A 16,897-nucleotide genomic window follows, 5' to 3' on the forward strand; every position below is an offset into this window, starting at 1 on the left:
ACACGCAGAATATATGGAACATTTCTTAGTTCACAATCTGACTTCCTCACTTACATTGTGTAGGGTATGGCCACAAAATAACAGATAAAGTAGCACAGTGGAACAGGACAATTTCATGACAACTAATTTGTCATGACTAATGTGGTCACAACTTTTCATTTGAAACCTTTCCCCATGTGACATTCTGTGAAATAATGTGCAATTAGAACACCTTTGTTGCAGTACAAAGTTTCATGGCATAATTTTTTTCTGGCTTTATATTTATTCACTAGAACTAAATAATGAATTTAAGAGTGGAGTCTAAAATAAAGGAACTTGCTTTGTCTTGGTTATGACTAATAAATTTGAGATACCACCAAATCTAAAATATCACACAGTTTATTCCCCCAAAAACTTGATTCTTAAAGATTTTCCAGGGAAAAGTTACAGTCCTTTAATCAAATTTATTTTATAGAAAGCTGCAATATATTAGCAGCTCGATTTCCTTGTATTTGACCTGCAAAAGATTATAAATTCAGAGACTTCTATTTGACAATGACCAGAAATCAACTTTATGTCAGATACATAGCTGGATATGCAAAAGCATCCAAAAGAGGTAAAAACTACCAATTCATTATCATTACCAAAATTATCTTGCACTATATAACCATAGTGGATTATGCATTAGAATGACAGTGCTGAGAATGACAACAGTCATGGTGTATGGAAGACACAAACAGGACATGAATCTAAAGAAATTATTCTGAGAATCTTCACTGGATGGATGTGCAAAGAGATAAATGGTTACCAACTTTCACATCTACTATGCTCACAACTGTCCCTTTTTTCTAATTTTCATTACAGATTAAATTATGCAGCTTAAACTCACTTCTATAGAATTGATTGCTGAAAAGCTGATCTTAATTTATGAGTTGAACTACTAAACACGAGGTACTGCTGTCTGTATTGTTATGTTGGATTTGACTTGCTTTGTTAAATATTTCTGTGAAAAATGGGCAACTTTATAGGGGTGTCATGACTGATACGCTAGATCCTAATCCTTTTCTCAAGATTTTTTTCATTAAAGAACAAACCTAATGCATAAGAAATATGCTGCAGAATTTTTTACATTAGTCTGCTAAAAAAACAAGCAACGAAATCTGCATAGCTGGCATTCAACCAAATATTAACCTATTTTGTGAGATAAAATAGGGACCCAAAAAGATTAAAGGCAAAGACAGAGGTACATGTGAACCTATATGCTTTTGGGTTACCTTATATCAGCCATAGTTTTCAGTTCAGGTAAGGCTATTAATCACTGGCAGAAGATATTTTTATCCTTTAAATTAAGGATATCTGTTTTATTTCTTGCTAAGTTTAATATTCAGGAAACTTTTAGATATGCAACCTCAATTTTGGAAAGGGATTTTTTTTTTAGTTGCTGTAAAGCCAAGCAGTTTGATTAGCATTCACTAAAATGTAGTAAGATATTCTTTTAAACAAACCCTGTCAATTAGGTCAAGTTTCTCACACATTAAAATGAAACCCCAGATAGAAAAGAAAGAAAACACAAAGGGAGAAAGAGAGAGAGAAAGGAAAAAGATGGGAATGAGAGGACAAACCAATCAGATTTGGTGTTACCAGCCAGCGGAAGTTTTAAAAAAACAGATCACCGAGTGAAATCGTACATTTACTCGGAGAGAGCATCCTTTGACATTGCCTTCTAGGTGATCTCTGAGCTCCTCCAGCTTTCGATGGAGCTACATGTAAACATCAGAAAATGAATTGAAAAAGCAACCTGTTCTCTTGTCACGTTTTTTTTTCTCTTTTGTTCTTTGTTTTTATGTGGATTTTTTTTTTTTTAAATAAATCATAGCATAACACATTTCTCACTGCCTCTGGCAAAACATTTCAAGACATCAAAGTGCTTTGAACAACACAGACATACAAGCTCAGTAAACTTGGAAACTGGAAACAAGATATTTTTGCTTGATTAACATTGCTCTTTTTTCAGTCCAGGAAAAACCCTGAAAAATCAAGGGACAGATCATTCTAAAGCTACTGAATCTCTGCTACATTGTTCATTTATTTATTTATTTGCTTGTTTATTGATAAGGCTGTGTTCTAGAATTTATTTCCATCAAAAATAACTTTTTAGAGGTAAGTTTTCATATTTGGGAACCTCAAGAAGGATTTCCCATTTTCTGTAAGGATAATCATGTAAGATTTTGTGTCTAAATATATATATTTTGGGTCGTGAAATTAAATCCTGGGCAATCAGATACAGAAATAATAATCCTAAATTAGGTGTCAGTGGGCGTTCATAAAAATAACAGATGAAGCCCAGCACCTAAATAAGCTACAATTTCTGCATATATATATATGCATTACACATCTAGAATTGTATGTGATGACCCATTAAAATGCACAGGTCACAGTAATTACATACACAATTTTCAAAAACAGCATAGAAACTGTGGCTGTCTTGTATTTTCCTCCATGGGAATTCAGTGGTCCTGAATGTCTCCCACTGAAACAGTGCCTCATTCATGTACAGTGGTCTTCCCATCTACACTGTGACTAAAATCTCTTCCCAAAACACAAGATGAAAAGATAAAGCCTCACAGACAGTGAGGAATGCTACAGATGCCTCTAGCTATAACTTGTATAAACAAATAGCAAGTGGCTTCTTTTTCTACGCTGAGATCAATTTAAATGGAGGCATTACTGGAAAGAGGTGCATAACTAATCCTTCCCCTCCCCTTCTTTATGCTCAGTGAAATAACATTTTCACAAAGAGCAGCTGTAGAGCAGTGTTAGAGAACAGAGAGGATGGCTTGTCCTGGAACAAAGGCAATACACTCAACATACAAAACCAAAACAAAAGATCAAAAACCAAGAATGCAGAAAAGGCAAGGAGAGTGCAGAAGAAAAATGAAATAATTAGTGCTTGAGAAAGTGCTAAAAGGAAATAAGGTGGGAAAAAAAAGTGAAAAATTGGATGGCTGAAGAAGAGGCAACTGTTGAGATGGAACCTTAACAGAATGGCCTGGCCTGCACAGGATCAGCATCTTGGTATAGATTACATCCTGTGTTTTAAACCATTTATTAGGGTGTAACAGTATGCATGGTGGGTACCGATTTAGATATCTGCCTGTTCTGTTAAGTGCTCTAAATATTTGAGTATGTTTGTACAAACGTAAAAAAGGCAGAAGGGACTAATTATTAGCAAAACAGTGGCTCTGTTCCTATTAGCCTCACATGAATCTCTCTCTCATTTCCTCTTTATTTACTCTGATTTTTTCTGGTTTAAAGGCTAGATATACATGAAATATTCAACTCTGGTAATGGTCTTTTGCAGAACTAAATGCAAAAAGTGTGAGCACTATAAAAGTTTAATTATGTTTCAAGATGGGAAGCAGTAGTCTGAAGATGAGTAAGTCACTTCTCCATGTAACAGGCAGTTAAGAGACAACAAACAACATAGATCAGAGAAGTGGTTTAATCATGATCACCAAATTACAGGCACTTCAAGAAAGTTGTTACTATCTCTTATTTGTGGTGACATTCAAAGCTAACTAACTGGCAGCCTGCCTTCAGTAGGTTGTTCTATGTGTAGCACAGAAACAAACAAAATGTGACCCAACGGCAATAAGAATACCGAAATAAAAATCATGGGATGGTGAGAGATGGAAAAGCCCCTTCCCTCCCTCCCCTCACCTCCCCCTTCAAAAGGAAAAGTGTAGGCTATAGAAGAAAACTTGCAAAATAAATGTTAGAAACATATTTACTTTGAGGGATCCAACTCTACTAGCAACTCCTTTGCTTTCATCCGGCCGTCTAATTTGCTACAATGGGGGAAGATGGGTAAAAAAGACAGAAGAATAAAGAAAAAGTGAACTTAAAAAAATTTCCACACAATCAGTTAGCAGTACATGCAAGACATCAATTTGACTCTCTGAGACACCTCTAGAGGACAAAGACACAGACTCTAATTTCTGGAATAAATGATGCTTTATCATGGCATTTTAAACTTGCTTTGTTGATCATTTTTATTTCAATATATTACCAATCTGGCACATATGTTGCATGCTGAATTCACTAACATTTTTGAAAGAATACATGTTACTTATTTGATTTGGATATGAAGAATAATGAAGTCCTATAACTCTAACTGAAGAAAAAACCACCCTATACCTTCTACAAATCATATGATCATACTATGCTATAACTGGGAGTATCAGGCCTGGCAAGTATCATGATTGATACCTGACAGAATGCAATACAGATTCCTATTGACCCAGGCCTAGATATTTTAGCCACTGCTATCAAGATTCCCAGTTAAAAATTATGCTGCCCAACCAGAAAATTTTAATGCCAGACCAACATTAGATTTTTATTTTAAATATACCACATATATAACCTCTCCCCCAACATCCCCTACCTGATTACTTTTCCTTTATTATATATGTTTTTTTCCTAGATGATGCAGAGGATGGAAGAAACAAATGAGGTAGCTGCTCGTAAGGCTTTGTACTTTTAGAAGCATGTAAAATAAAACATTCATTTACAGCAAAAGTTCTTTTCAGAATTGCTGAATCCAGTAAATAAACCTCTTTTACTGATAAATTAAACTTGTGTCGTATCATTTGAAGTAGAGAGGAAGAAGACAATAAAAATGACTTTAGGGATATCTTTCTAGTCTGAGTCAAGACTGAACTGGAAGTTTTTATTATCCGATGGTTGTTTCACAGGTTATGTAAAACAAAGTCCCACACAACTGAGGTGAATCCTTTCAAGCCACATTAACTGTCTTTTCTTTAAGAAATCTCAGCAAAGAAGCCAAAGACTGAATGAAACATGGAAATTCAACTCTGCTTTATGCTCTCTGGAGCACACTAGCAAAAGCACAAGTTAGATTGCCACGTTTTGTTTTTACCCGACCCTTGGAAAATGGAGAAATTCATGTTCAAAACACAGACAACAATGTTTTTTTTTTTTTACTTGCACTAGATTCTCAAGAAAATAATGCAACTAAGCAATATATTAACAATTTAAATACTTAGTTCTGATAGGATGTCCACTACCAAAATACACTGGAAACATTTATGTGAATTGTTGCTTTCCTTCCCTGGTCTTATGGCATTAAAATAGTATCTGTTTTGAACTCTCAAGTGAAACACCCATATCACGGTTTTGATGGGACTCCAAGCAAATCTCCAAGCAATTCTAGTATACTGACCAAGAAAAAACTGTCATTCTTAAATCAAATGTCTCCTTTAGAAGGCAGATTCAATTAAAATATATGCAGTTATAACCTAGTTGCTATATTTTTCCTAATTAAAAAAAAAAAAAAAAGAAGCCTCAAGAGGGAAAGAAGATCCTTATTTGAAAAGAAAACAAGAAGAGTTAGAGCAAAGATACCTGGCCCAATACCCTGGCTGAGATATTACCAGTCCCAGACAATAAGACATAATCAAGTAGAACCCCAATTCATGTTACTAATTTGAAACTTTTTTCAAAGTTACGCTAATAATCTCACATAATGACATGGAACTAGGACATTAAGAAAAATGCTACATACCACAGAAACTTGGGGAAAAGTTGTAAGTTGACAGGAATATGCATTGCCCTTCAGGGAAAAAGTTTTTCTTCTATTACTTACCCACGTGGGTATTGTGGCTGCTCAAGTTGTGCTGTGCTGAAGGTTTAGGATTCAGTCAGAAATGAGATTGGAGATATAGGTGCATGTAACTGACATTATTTACTCTTTCCTTCTTCAAAATATATAGAGGAATACATATGCAACGTGTACATTGCAAGCAATGAAATTATAAATGCTTGAAAATATAAATCACAAGGAGATAGCCTAAGGTCAACTCTTGTTTTACATCCATGGCACAGTTAATATACATCATAACGTTTGCTACAGGAACCTTGCAGAATGCAACTAGGGTGTTTCTCAAGGGATGAATCAGAGTGATACGAGTATTGCACAAACTATACTACATCTGTTCTGGGAATTAAACAGGGTATTAGCAAGAAGGCAAGGAACAGCAGGAATATAAAAACATTTTTTTTCATGGTAAATGCCACAGAAAGGAATTCAGGTATATCCTTATCTCTCTCTGGTCAACCCCTGTATGATGTTCTAGAAGTTGACTGATAAACTAGTATTTCAGAAAATGGCATGGATTATACACTCCTTGCTTTTCAGAAACTCAGCTGGATACAAGAACCCCATCATAGATGAACACTTGTAGCTAGAAAAGATTAGAATGAAAGATGTGCATGTAAGTGTTCTAAATCGAAAGTTTGTATACTTCCATCCCCATCGGTCACTTCTGTGATCGAGAAATGAGTTTTCTGATTTTTCTATTATCCATTTGTAAAATGAAAACACCACTTCCTTCTAAGCAAAACATAGGACTAATAAAAAGAACCTGAACAGTGAAATTGAAAACAAAACTTTGTGCCTCAGGTTTTATGATTTTTTTTTTTTTTAATACCACAACACAAGCTAAATGAATGGATTAAGAGATGAGGCAGGAGCAACACTAAGTAGTTATTTGCAAAATGTTACCTGAAAGATGTGAGGGCTTTGGAACGTTCTGAAGGATGACAATGAAGATATTCAATGTAATGAAGCGAGAAAGGTGTTGTGTAGGGAACATTCCAGGAAACTGGCAGGGTATAATGCACTGACAGTTAAGATAAATGCATTATATTTACATCCCTTTCTTATTCACAAGGGAATAATAGTAGGAGTTAAAAGCTAAAGACTAGCCACAGGTGTGTCCCTATCCTGGTATCTAAGAACAAGGTGGAGTTACAATGGGAGTAGAATGAGACAGCAAGCCAGTGGAAGAAAACTTAGGAAGCAGGGAAACTAGAACCAAACAGTGAGCAAAGAGGAGTGCTCAAATATGCTTAATGGACTTGTTACAAGATGTATGAAAGACTTGGGTATCAAAGAACAGTCACTTAGTGTTTTCTAAGCAGAAGTCTCACATATGGTTTCATTATTATTCCTCTACCTTCTAACAGAGCCCGTAATAAATGTACCTCTTTATCTTCATCCCTGAGTTTACTCCAGAAAAAAGAATTTAAAAGACCTAACCTTAAATATATATAAACCAGCAGTTATACTCGTCATAAAGAAAGAACAGCTCTGAACAACTGGCTAATCTGAGATTCTGGCTTTAGTCAGATTTATTTAGAGGAACAGTTCCACAAAAGGAGAGATAATAGCCTCAAATACTTAACACTATCCATCTTAGACTCCTACCCCTTTCTGATAATATACTCTGTTCTTGCTACTCTGAAGTTTCCCTGCTTACTGCTTCTGACAAAGAAATGGGAATTTTGCAGGACCTAAAGCTTTCAGAATGTGTTTTCACATCCACGTTCACCAAGAAGTCAAACCTCTGTCAGACTTTTTTCCAGAATGCTGGCTAACACATACATGGTTCATAATGACAAAGCCTTTTTGCTATGATCAAATTACTTAATTTTGAAACTGAATAAATGCAACACTAGCAATGGAAACTCTTTACAGCAGTGGTTTAAAAAGATGTTAAGTTCCTTATTCAATGGCCTGGGCGCGCAGTGTTGGAATCATGTTAATCAAAAGCAAGAGATTATACTACACAGCATCCAAATCAAGTTCAGGTTATTTGCTGTGCACATAAGAAAAACGTAACTGTTATCTCACTTGACCACTACCGGTGGTCAATGATGAACAGTGACTAAAGAAAACTATTAATATTCCTTGTGGAACATTACATCACTGGGTCTGCAAATAAATGTTTTTGCATTTGTCATATGTGTTATCCCACATACGCCTGACAACTGTGCCAACAAACATTTTCTGTTTTCTTAGACAAAAACAGTCCCTGTTAGTTTCTAGCCATGGCTTCTCGTCATTGCACCTAACTAAAAGTTCCCTTGTGCTCCTAACCTGGTTGCCTTAGGGGATGTGAAGTTAAATGGCGTGAATATCCTCTACTGAATCCTAAATCATGAAACTTGCTTGCATCATATTTGTCAATGTGACTACACATACTGTTAATAAATGTTTATGAAGTTGTTCCTTTTTAAAGCAGGTTTTTGGCTGTCAACAGTGACATTCACAAATTTGTACATGCTATGAGAAAAGACGACTTCCCTTGTTTACCTGTCATTACTTCCTTCTGGTTAGCATTTCATCTCAAAATGCAGGGCATCATGGTAAGAAAGGAATGATCAGTTTTGGAAATCTAGAGCAAAACTGTGCATATGATGCTCCTACTTTGGACCACTTCCTTCAGCAGAATTCCACAATACACTCCACTCCAAAGCTGTTTCCCCCCCCCCGCAAGGGCCGTTCAACTGACCAAGGCAAAATATGGAAGAAGAACAATGAGATAAACCTCTCTCCAATCCCATGTAGCTTAAACAGATGTTCTATGATTCAGTGAAAAGGCAGGTGGATGTATAAAAACAACATTAAAATGATCTTAAAGATAAATGCATTGAGAAGACAAAAACATAAAAAACTTACAGAAGAGAAACTAAATATGTATTATAATATATTCAAACAGCCCCCACATGAAGGGGCTTTGAAAGAATACAACATATTAAGTACAGGGATATTTAGGAGCCATCAGCAATTTTTTATCAAAAGCTTGGAGATTCCTCAAGTTAATATAGTGCATTGAACTAGAGAAGAAGGGGGTCCAGTTGAAGAAGAGAAACCATAAAAGCTATACTACGCATATTATTACACCATTCTGTTCCAGAAAAATGTTCTTGAAATCTCTCACACAAATTCTCACACAGTTCATATTAACAGAGAAAAGTATCTTAAAAGTATAACTCAACTGGCAATGATTTTACATCAGTTGGCCAGGAAAAAAAAAATTTATGTATTGGCCAGATCACTTAAGGGAAGTGAATCCAAAGGAGATTAAATCTTATGAAGATGGAAAAGGCTTTTTCTGACCCTTAGCAATGTTCGTCAAAGTTCACGGTATACAACAAACTGGAGATCAGTGAAGGATAGTGACATCCAGAAAAAAGGAATAAACTGTAAACATTCCGTGGCTGGCAAGAAGTAATTTTAATTAGTGAAGTAATTACATACTGCTTGTCAAGAAATTTAATGTTGGGGACTGTGACTGCCAACATCCAAATATTATATAATAAAATCCTGGTATGGGTGGTATTTTTTACAACCCTTACTTGTCTGATCAACAGTGGAAAAATCTGATATAGAAATCTGAACTCCAACTAGAATTCTCTAATAATAACAATGCTCTACATCAAGTGAGCAGTTTCTACTGCTAACAAAGAGCTTAAGATATTTTTAATATTGCAGCAAATCAATTTATTTTAAGTTAAAAAATGCATTATGTATAACTTTTACATTCATGCATGAAAAATAGACTTGCACTTAAAAGTATTTTTACTTCTGCGGTTTTAGGCCAGACAAACACCAATTAGATGGGGCTTCCTAAATAAATGGGGAGTATTTTCAAACAAAGGGAGTACAAGCTCCTGTAACAAACATACATTCTCAACCAATAAACATATTCACACCTATGCACTATACTGCAGTATGGCATAAATGTTTTATTAGGGTTGCTGCACTTCTTGGAAATGGTAAACTTACAAAAGCATAATGTACGTGTATGCTAATGAATGCCAATAAAACATCATTATCATACCATCACACATTTTGTTCACACTACCCACATTTTTTTTTAAATTTTTAATTATTTAAAATGGGCACTACTACTCACACTGTTCCATGTGCAGATGAGGGAATAAAACAGTGCAGGTGGACCAATCAGTGGTAAAAAGTAATGCAATTTGCTTGCAGTTTTGGAGTTTAGTACATTAATATCATCACCAGATCAATGGTCTGTTAACACACATAATGATAAAGATAATGTAACCATGTCCTTATACAGGAGATTTTGTAATACACTGGTTCTTTTACGCCAATGTGTGGCAGCCTAGTTCTTTAAAACTATCTATTGACTTCAGTGAAATTTAATGGTCAGAAATCAAATCTAAAAGTTGGTAGGTAAAATGCGCAGCCAGGGCAAAACAGACTACAATAAGTACAAACATTACATATTATGCCACTATTCTTAGTGACTTAATGTCCTAAATCTCATTTAAACTGGAGCTCTGGGCATATGAGAGTTGGTGTCCTTACTTTCACTATGCAGTTAACAAAATACACAGGCTTTATGTTGCCCAAGACATGAAGAGATTATAAATGATGAGTAACAAAACCAAATGGCTACTCTTGGCAGAGGCATGCCCAGGCCAACGGGAATGGTATGGAAATCACAAAAGGGCTCCTACTGATTGTAAAGAATGCTGACCATCAGAACACTTAATTAGCCTGCAGAGAGCTGTGTGCTATAGCGACCAGACTGCTCTGAGCAAACCGATTGAGAATAAGTTCAAATACTTTATGCTTCACCTTATTATACAGGGGACATGTATGCACAAACATATAGGGACCAAGGTTTACAGTAGGGTTTCTGGACCCAGCTTGTCTCAGAGCTTTCAGTTGCACAACTCTCCTGTCACACAGCTGAAGTTCCCCAAACCCTTCTACCCACTCAAGGCTACCTTTCTCCCAGTTCTTCCTGACCATAGCCCTTTCTTTTCTCATAAAGCTGTTGCTGCCTCCTACCTCCAAACTACTTCCTACTCTTCTCCAAACCACTCTAAGCCCTGCAGCCTCATCACTCAAGAGCCATAAATACTGCTTTGCTCTATACCAGACCTCTACCACTCAACCTTTACATCCGATTTCTCCTCAATTCAATACTTTCAATCCTCTCATTTCAGCCCCACTTTGAATATTTTTTTAATGGCTGCTGGCATATTTTGCTCCCTGCCTATGTCTGCAGCCTCATTTATTCTCTGTCTTTCCCCACAAAGGAAAGCAGAATTTGCACCTCATGCTCCTGGTAGAACTTTTGAAAAAACAAACACCTGTCGCATAGATCAGAAATCTGTCTTGGCAAGCAGGAAAGTTGTTCATCTTTAAAGAAAAAAAAAAATATCTTAAGTCCTAGGTGGTGAAGTTTTGAATTCTTTGTATATACCTTTCCCAAACTGACAGTTCAGTTCTGAATGTGCTGCTCTTTTGCCTTGTTGACCTAAGCTGAACTGAAGTTCTAAAAGCTGCAGCATATATAGGGCTGTTCATATTTCAGTGGAGGACAGTGTCCTTTAAACATTTTTAGACACTAAGCTAGCTCCTATCAAAGATACCTTGGTGGTCACAGTGAAAGCTGTCACATCAATGAAATCACTTAGAAGTGACCTGATGCTGGGACAGGTAGGTGATAAAGCAAACCAGCTAAGACATTTGCTCTTTTTGACCACTTTTAGCAGCAAAATTAAGGGAGAGATGTTTGCATTTGGGCTCAGTGTAACAAGGAAGATCCCATCTTTCTGAAACAGATGGGCCAGTGGGACATTAAAGGGAAGAGTAAACCTCTTTGAGGACAGAAAATCCTTGCTCAAAGGCATTCCTCACATTTTGAAAAGCTGTTTTGAAAAGAAAAAAAAGCAGTCTTAATAAATAAACTGTAACGAATGGTGCAAATCTGAAAAAGACATTGCCAAGACAGCTGGTTTGAAATCTTGCCAAACTTGTTACTGTTTCTTATGGGATGATTTCCATAAATCTACTGTAGGGCATTCAAGTGGGAGGCCCAGTTTCCAACATAGACATTGGAGAGAAATATGTTCCAAATGTAAGTGCTTTGAATTTCTCACCTTAAGGATCCCTAATCTGTCATAGACTTTTCCCGTAAATACATTCCTACAGTCACCGCTATTGCTGGTTTAAATAAAAAGCTCTTTACTGAAATATATGCAGGTTTCAGTAAATGTAAATATCAATAAATGCCTACAGAAATTCTTGTCCAAGAATATGCAACGCTACTGTGAAAGTGATCAGAAATAGATAAATAACCACTTCCTTTCCTTTCAAACAAGCAAATATCCTGTTGAAGCCTAATTGAAGAAATCAAGTTCTACCCTATTCATAAATGCCCCTTTTAAGGAGATAATGTGTATTTTGCCTTTTAAAATTAAACTAAATTGGTGAGCAAAATAGAAGCAATTAATTTCAGACATTAAAGATAAATTTTGAGTGTAATAAATATGGGGATTCATTTGAATCGTTGTCATTACTATTAATCATCTGAACACATTCTAACACCTAATCTTGAGGCATCTGTGAATGGCATAATACCTTCACGGTCACACAATTTTGAACTCATATTTTAACATGTCATCAGAATTCTGTCATGATTTGTGCTGCTACAGTTTATTTATTTTAAAAAGGCAAAAATGTGGAAAAAATTAAATACTATTTTCTTACACAGTCTCTTCAAGGAACAAACAAAACTAGTTAAACTGATTGCTGACATTCAAAATGGGACAATTCCCTGGAGACTACAGTGCCTTCTCCCTTTTCCTGTTGCACGTAGAAAATTAAAATAGGGAGAACAACCCATGATCAATATTTTACTAAATGAAAAGTGGCACAACTAAGTAAGAATTTTCTCAAACACAGGCAATGCACTTCGCGCATACTAAATTCTCCTTGCAGATCCAGAATACAGAGTTGGATAAGCATTGACCTAAGCCTTACATGAATTACAAAATAAAGGGCTTCTAACATACGTTGTGAGAAAGGAGGTAATTAGAGGGGTAAGAGACAAAGAAATTGAATTTAACAGGGTGAACTGCATTAACAAATTCAGAATGGCTGTTTATAAGAAGGCTGGACTAAAGATTGTGACAACTGTTCTTCTGATTTTAAAAACCACTACCTTTTCCATCACCTTTGTTTTCTCATTTCCTAGTACTGTTTGTTGAGGCTTAGTGATTGTTACAATTTAACAGGACTATTTAATGGAATGAACTTGGTATGTTAGGGATTTTAATAATGTTTTCCAACCTTTCTGGATAAATTTGCTATAGGGCTTACCTCATCTCATTGCTTAATGACTACTGTTCATTTGAGGTACTCTAAACTGTCTTGCACTGAGAACAGGTAGAGTGGAACTACACCAAGAGAGCAAGTAAAGCAGCATTAACAACGCACACATATTCCTCTGGTATGGTTGCACAGTACCTAGGCTCAGCTGTGATAAAAGATTATGCGTACGCACATATGCACAGATTTTTTAAAAAAACCCAATCATCCTGAGGAATAGAAAGGCACAGAATGAGGATTACACACACCAATAGGTATAAGCAAGAGCATTAGGCTACATACTAAGTAGGATGAATGTTCTCCTTTTCCAGCCAGGAAATAATGCATGGGAACTTGGCAGAAGAATGCTAAAGAGAAAGCATCTTGTACCTTTTTCTCAAAACCTTCTGGGGAAATACTTGCTAAAAATAGCTACAGTTCAAAAACTTGGGTAATCAATATGATGTAAGAATCTACTTAATGAATGAAACTCTCAAATTCTGATAGCAATTGCTCAGGCTAAGTCCTAAAAGACAACGTCTTGTCTCTTCTGTCTTGGAAAGACAAATAGATAAATGACTATATTCACATTTGATGCATTGCTGTGCTGACCTATAAATGCAAGGGTAACATGATTTTGAGAACTAGTTTTTTGTAAAAGAGAAAGCCTATCTGCTTGGGCAAAAAAGGTACCAGAAACAAGACTTTGATATAAAAAAGCTATTACAGAAAGTTCTCAAAATTGAGATAAGGTCTGTCTCCTATGTCTTGTAGAAGGTATCTTGTAAGCTCCATGCAAAACCAGGAGATGGGACACACACATTCTAGGGTAAATGGTCTATATGAGCCTGGCATTCAGGCTCAATCTTTTTTTTAGATAAACAGCTAACTTCTTGGATAGTTTTTTTTGTTATCACATCAGACACAGAATGACTTCGCAGTTTTAAACTATAATGAAATTGCCTAATTGCTTTACTACATGAAGACAGATTTGCTCTCAAATGAGAAATATTTTCAATATGGATGCAATAAATCCAAAGTGAACAGGTACTCAATTCAAATAAGACTGATCTTGAAAAATATACTTTTCTGTATCAACAGACAACAGTTTTATCTACCAAGGGAGAAAAATGACCACCTTTCATCAGCCTTTTGCAAAAGGACCGTTCTAACTGAAGTTACTTTGACAGACTGCCAAAATAAATTCTTGAAATTGAATACTTTGACTCTGTTTTCTTGAGTGGAGAAGAACAAAAAACCATGCCAAGAAGGCTACTAGGTCTAGACAGAGAGCCTGGCAGACATGAAAATAAAAGATACTATTTTGTCTAAGCTAGAAACTGTTAAGTACAAAATGGAGTTAAAAGAATCTAAAACAAGGAGTAAAAGATTCCTTAAACATACAAACAGAAAAAGAGAAAGTAGAAATGCTATCATTTGAGGTTGGGAAGACATCAATGGTAAACTAGGTAATGAAAAATAATACATTGCCTGAATTTTGATTAGGGATGATAATACACAATACGGGAACAAAGATACAGTAATCAATGAGAATTAGTATAAAGCTGTATTACTTTTGATGAGACAACTGCTCCTATAAACAGACGAAATGTAGGACAGGAACATATAGAAGTAAAAATAGAATTGTTGGGAGGGCAAGGAAATTGCTAGTTGGAAGGTAACATTTTGCTGAAAGAGGAACAGGTGGAAGAGAAGTTATGAATATAGTTTGCAAATGAGTTATGTAGAAACTGACCATATGTAGTATTTTCAGTAATGATTTTGACACAAAAGTTAGGAGTGCACTCAGATAAATATGGGAGGCATCATCAGTTACAGAGTATTGAAGTAATATCAGCAGGTATTTGATAACATTGAAGATTGCTGTAAAAGAAACGGAGTGAAATTTAACACAAAGTTCTCAACTAGCAAGCATCTTTGCTACATGGGCAGGGACTTAACAGTTGGAAAAAAAGACAGAGATTATAAATCCATTGTACAACACACCAGTAAAATCTCATATAAGCAGATATACAGTTTTGATCACTCCAAGGAAGGTGAAATCTACAACAAACACAGGAAAAGACTTTTGAAGGAGTCTTTTTTTACAAGGATGAAAATGAAGGAGTTTGACTTAATTCATGTAAATGAAATCTGAAAGTTTCTATGCCTCCCCTTTATAAGTCTATTTGAGGAATGAATACATGATCAAGAAAAGATTGGCCTTATTGAAGTGAAAAGGCCAACAGTGGCACAAAGGCAACTGAGCGCAGACTGACCAATGAGATAGTGAGGTTCTGAAACAAGGCTGGAGACAGCCATGCAGAGGGGAAAACTATTTTTAGTTTGCCAATCTTAGATGGTATTACATATTACAACATTAAATAGTATTAGATATTGCCTGAAATAGGAGATAAGATTCACAGAGGTGCCATAGAATGGCACCAGGAGGTGCCATTTACTTTTAACTCCCTTACTTCCTAAAAACATTTTCAAAGGTGAAACTGGACTTCAGGGACTACTAGTACACTCGCTAAAGAACCTACAGCTTGAAGGCAATTCCATATTTACATCATTCATGAGAAAAGCAATGTCTGTACTTTAGATTCTTGCTTCTCTCTGTGCTGGTTTTGGCTGGGGTAGAGTTAATTTTCTTCACAGTAGCTGGTATGGGGCTGTGTTTTGGATTTGTGCTGGAGACAGTGTTGATAACGCAGGGATGTTTCGTTACTGCTGAGCAGTGCTTACACAGAGTCAAGGCCTTTTCTGCTTCTCACACCACCCCACCAGCAAGGAGGCTGTGGGTGCACAAGAAGTTGGGAGGGGACACAGTGGGGACAGCTGACCCCAACTGACCAAAGGGATATCCCAGACTATATGACATCATGCTCAGCATATAAAGCTGGGGGAAGAAGAAGGAAGGGGTTCGGAGTGATGGCGTTTTGTCTTCCCAAGTAACCGTTACGCGTGATGGAGCCCTGCTTTGCTGGAGATGGCTGAACACCTGCCTGCTGATGGGAAGTAGTGAATTAATTCCTTGTTTTGCTTTGCTTGCGTGCATGGCTTTTTCTTTACCTGTTAAACTGTCTTTATCTCAACCCACGAGTTTTCTCACTTTTACTCTTCCGGTTCTGTTCCTCATCCTGTTAGGGGGAGTGAGCGAGTGGCTGAGTGGTGCTTAGTTGCCGGCTGGGGTTAAACCACGACATCTGCGATGGAACCAGCGAACTTTTACTGCAGATGATACATTAACCACAGGAACATGCATGCCTTGAAATAGCTTTCCTGGTCTAAATTTCAGTTTTGGCTCCTGCGAACACATAACTGCTTGCTGCTGCTAGACTACCACCACTTTTTACAGCACTTTGGTTGCATGTGCACGTGAAATGCAGTATTATTATTACACTGCATATCTGTAGAAGCATGATATGATATCAGGATGCTTCAATAGCAAGCTAATATAGACTTCTGCATAAGAATACTCCTTGAATAACTAACAGATATATTAAGAGTGGTAGAGAAAAAATGGAAGCGTATGGATGTGGAAGCACCAGAAAGCATAGCAGAAGGGATATAAGAAAAAACTGTTGATGGCACACAGATTGGTTCATTTAGTTCACGGCACTTCATGCAGCTTCTGGGGATACTCAATCAGTAAAACAAGACAACATAAAATGACCAAAACAAAGAGTTGAGCCACTGAGAGATGATGTTGGAATGATAAAAAGCAGGTTTAGATAAGGAGAACACAGGACAGTGAGCAAATCTTACATATTCAAGAGGTGGAACTGCATAGAGAGACAAATATCCCCTTAACTGTCAGCTCCTAAAGAGTATAAAAGGCACATTCAACACTGACTTAATGGATACCAGCATAAGAAGAAACCTAGAGAAGTTGTGGAGGACTTGATAGCTGGT

General features: G+C 36.4%; 1 protein-coding gene across 22 annotated transcripts in view; it reads right to left on the reverse strand.

The window, feature by feature from the left end:
* GPHN (gephyrin) overlaps nucleotides 1–16,897 on the reverse strand; it is a 301,882-nt gene that overhangs the window by 77,042 nt on the left and 207,943 nt on the right. For 9 of the 22 annotated variants that reach the window (XM_076344879.1, XM_076344866.1, XM_076344880.1 and 6 more), the window contains 2 exons: nucleotides 3,771–3,827; nucleotides 1,668–1,739 (listed from right to left, as the gene is read on the reverse strand). The exons of 5 other annotated variants lie outside the window; for them this stretch is intronic. In XM_076344879.1, the coding sequence (XP_076200994.1) occupies nucleotides 1,668–1,739; nucleotides 3,771–3,827 (129 nt within the window). The remainder of the gene's footprint in view (nucleotides 1–1,667; nucleotides 1,740–3,770; nucleotides 3,828–16,897) is intronic. 8 more of the 22 variants (XM_076344875.1, XM_076344873.1, XM_076344869.1 and 5 more) reach the window with 1 other exon arrangement.

Source organism: Aptenodytes patagonicus, chromosome 7 (assembly GCF_965638725.1).
Source record: "Aptenodytes patagonicus chromosome 7, bAptPat1.pri.cur, whole genome shotgun sequence".
NCBI classification, from domain to species: domain Eukaryota; kingdom Metazoa; phylum Chordata; class Aves; order Sphenisciformes; family Spheniscidae; genus Aptenodytes; species Aptenodytes patagonicus.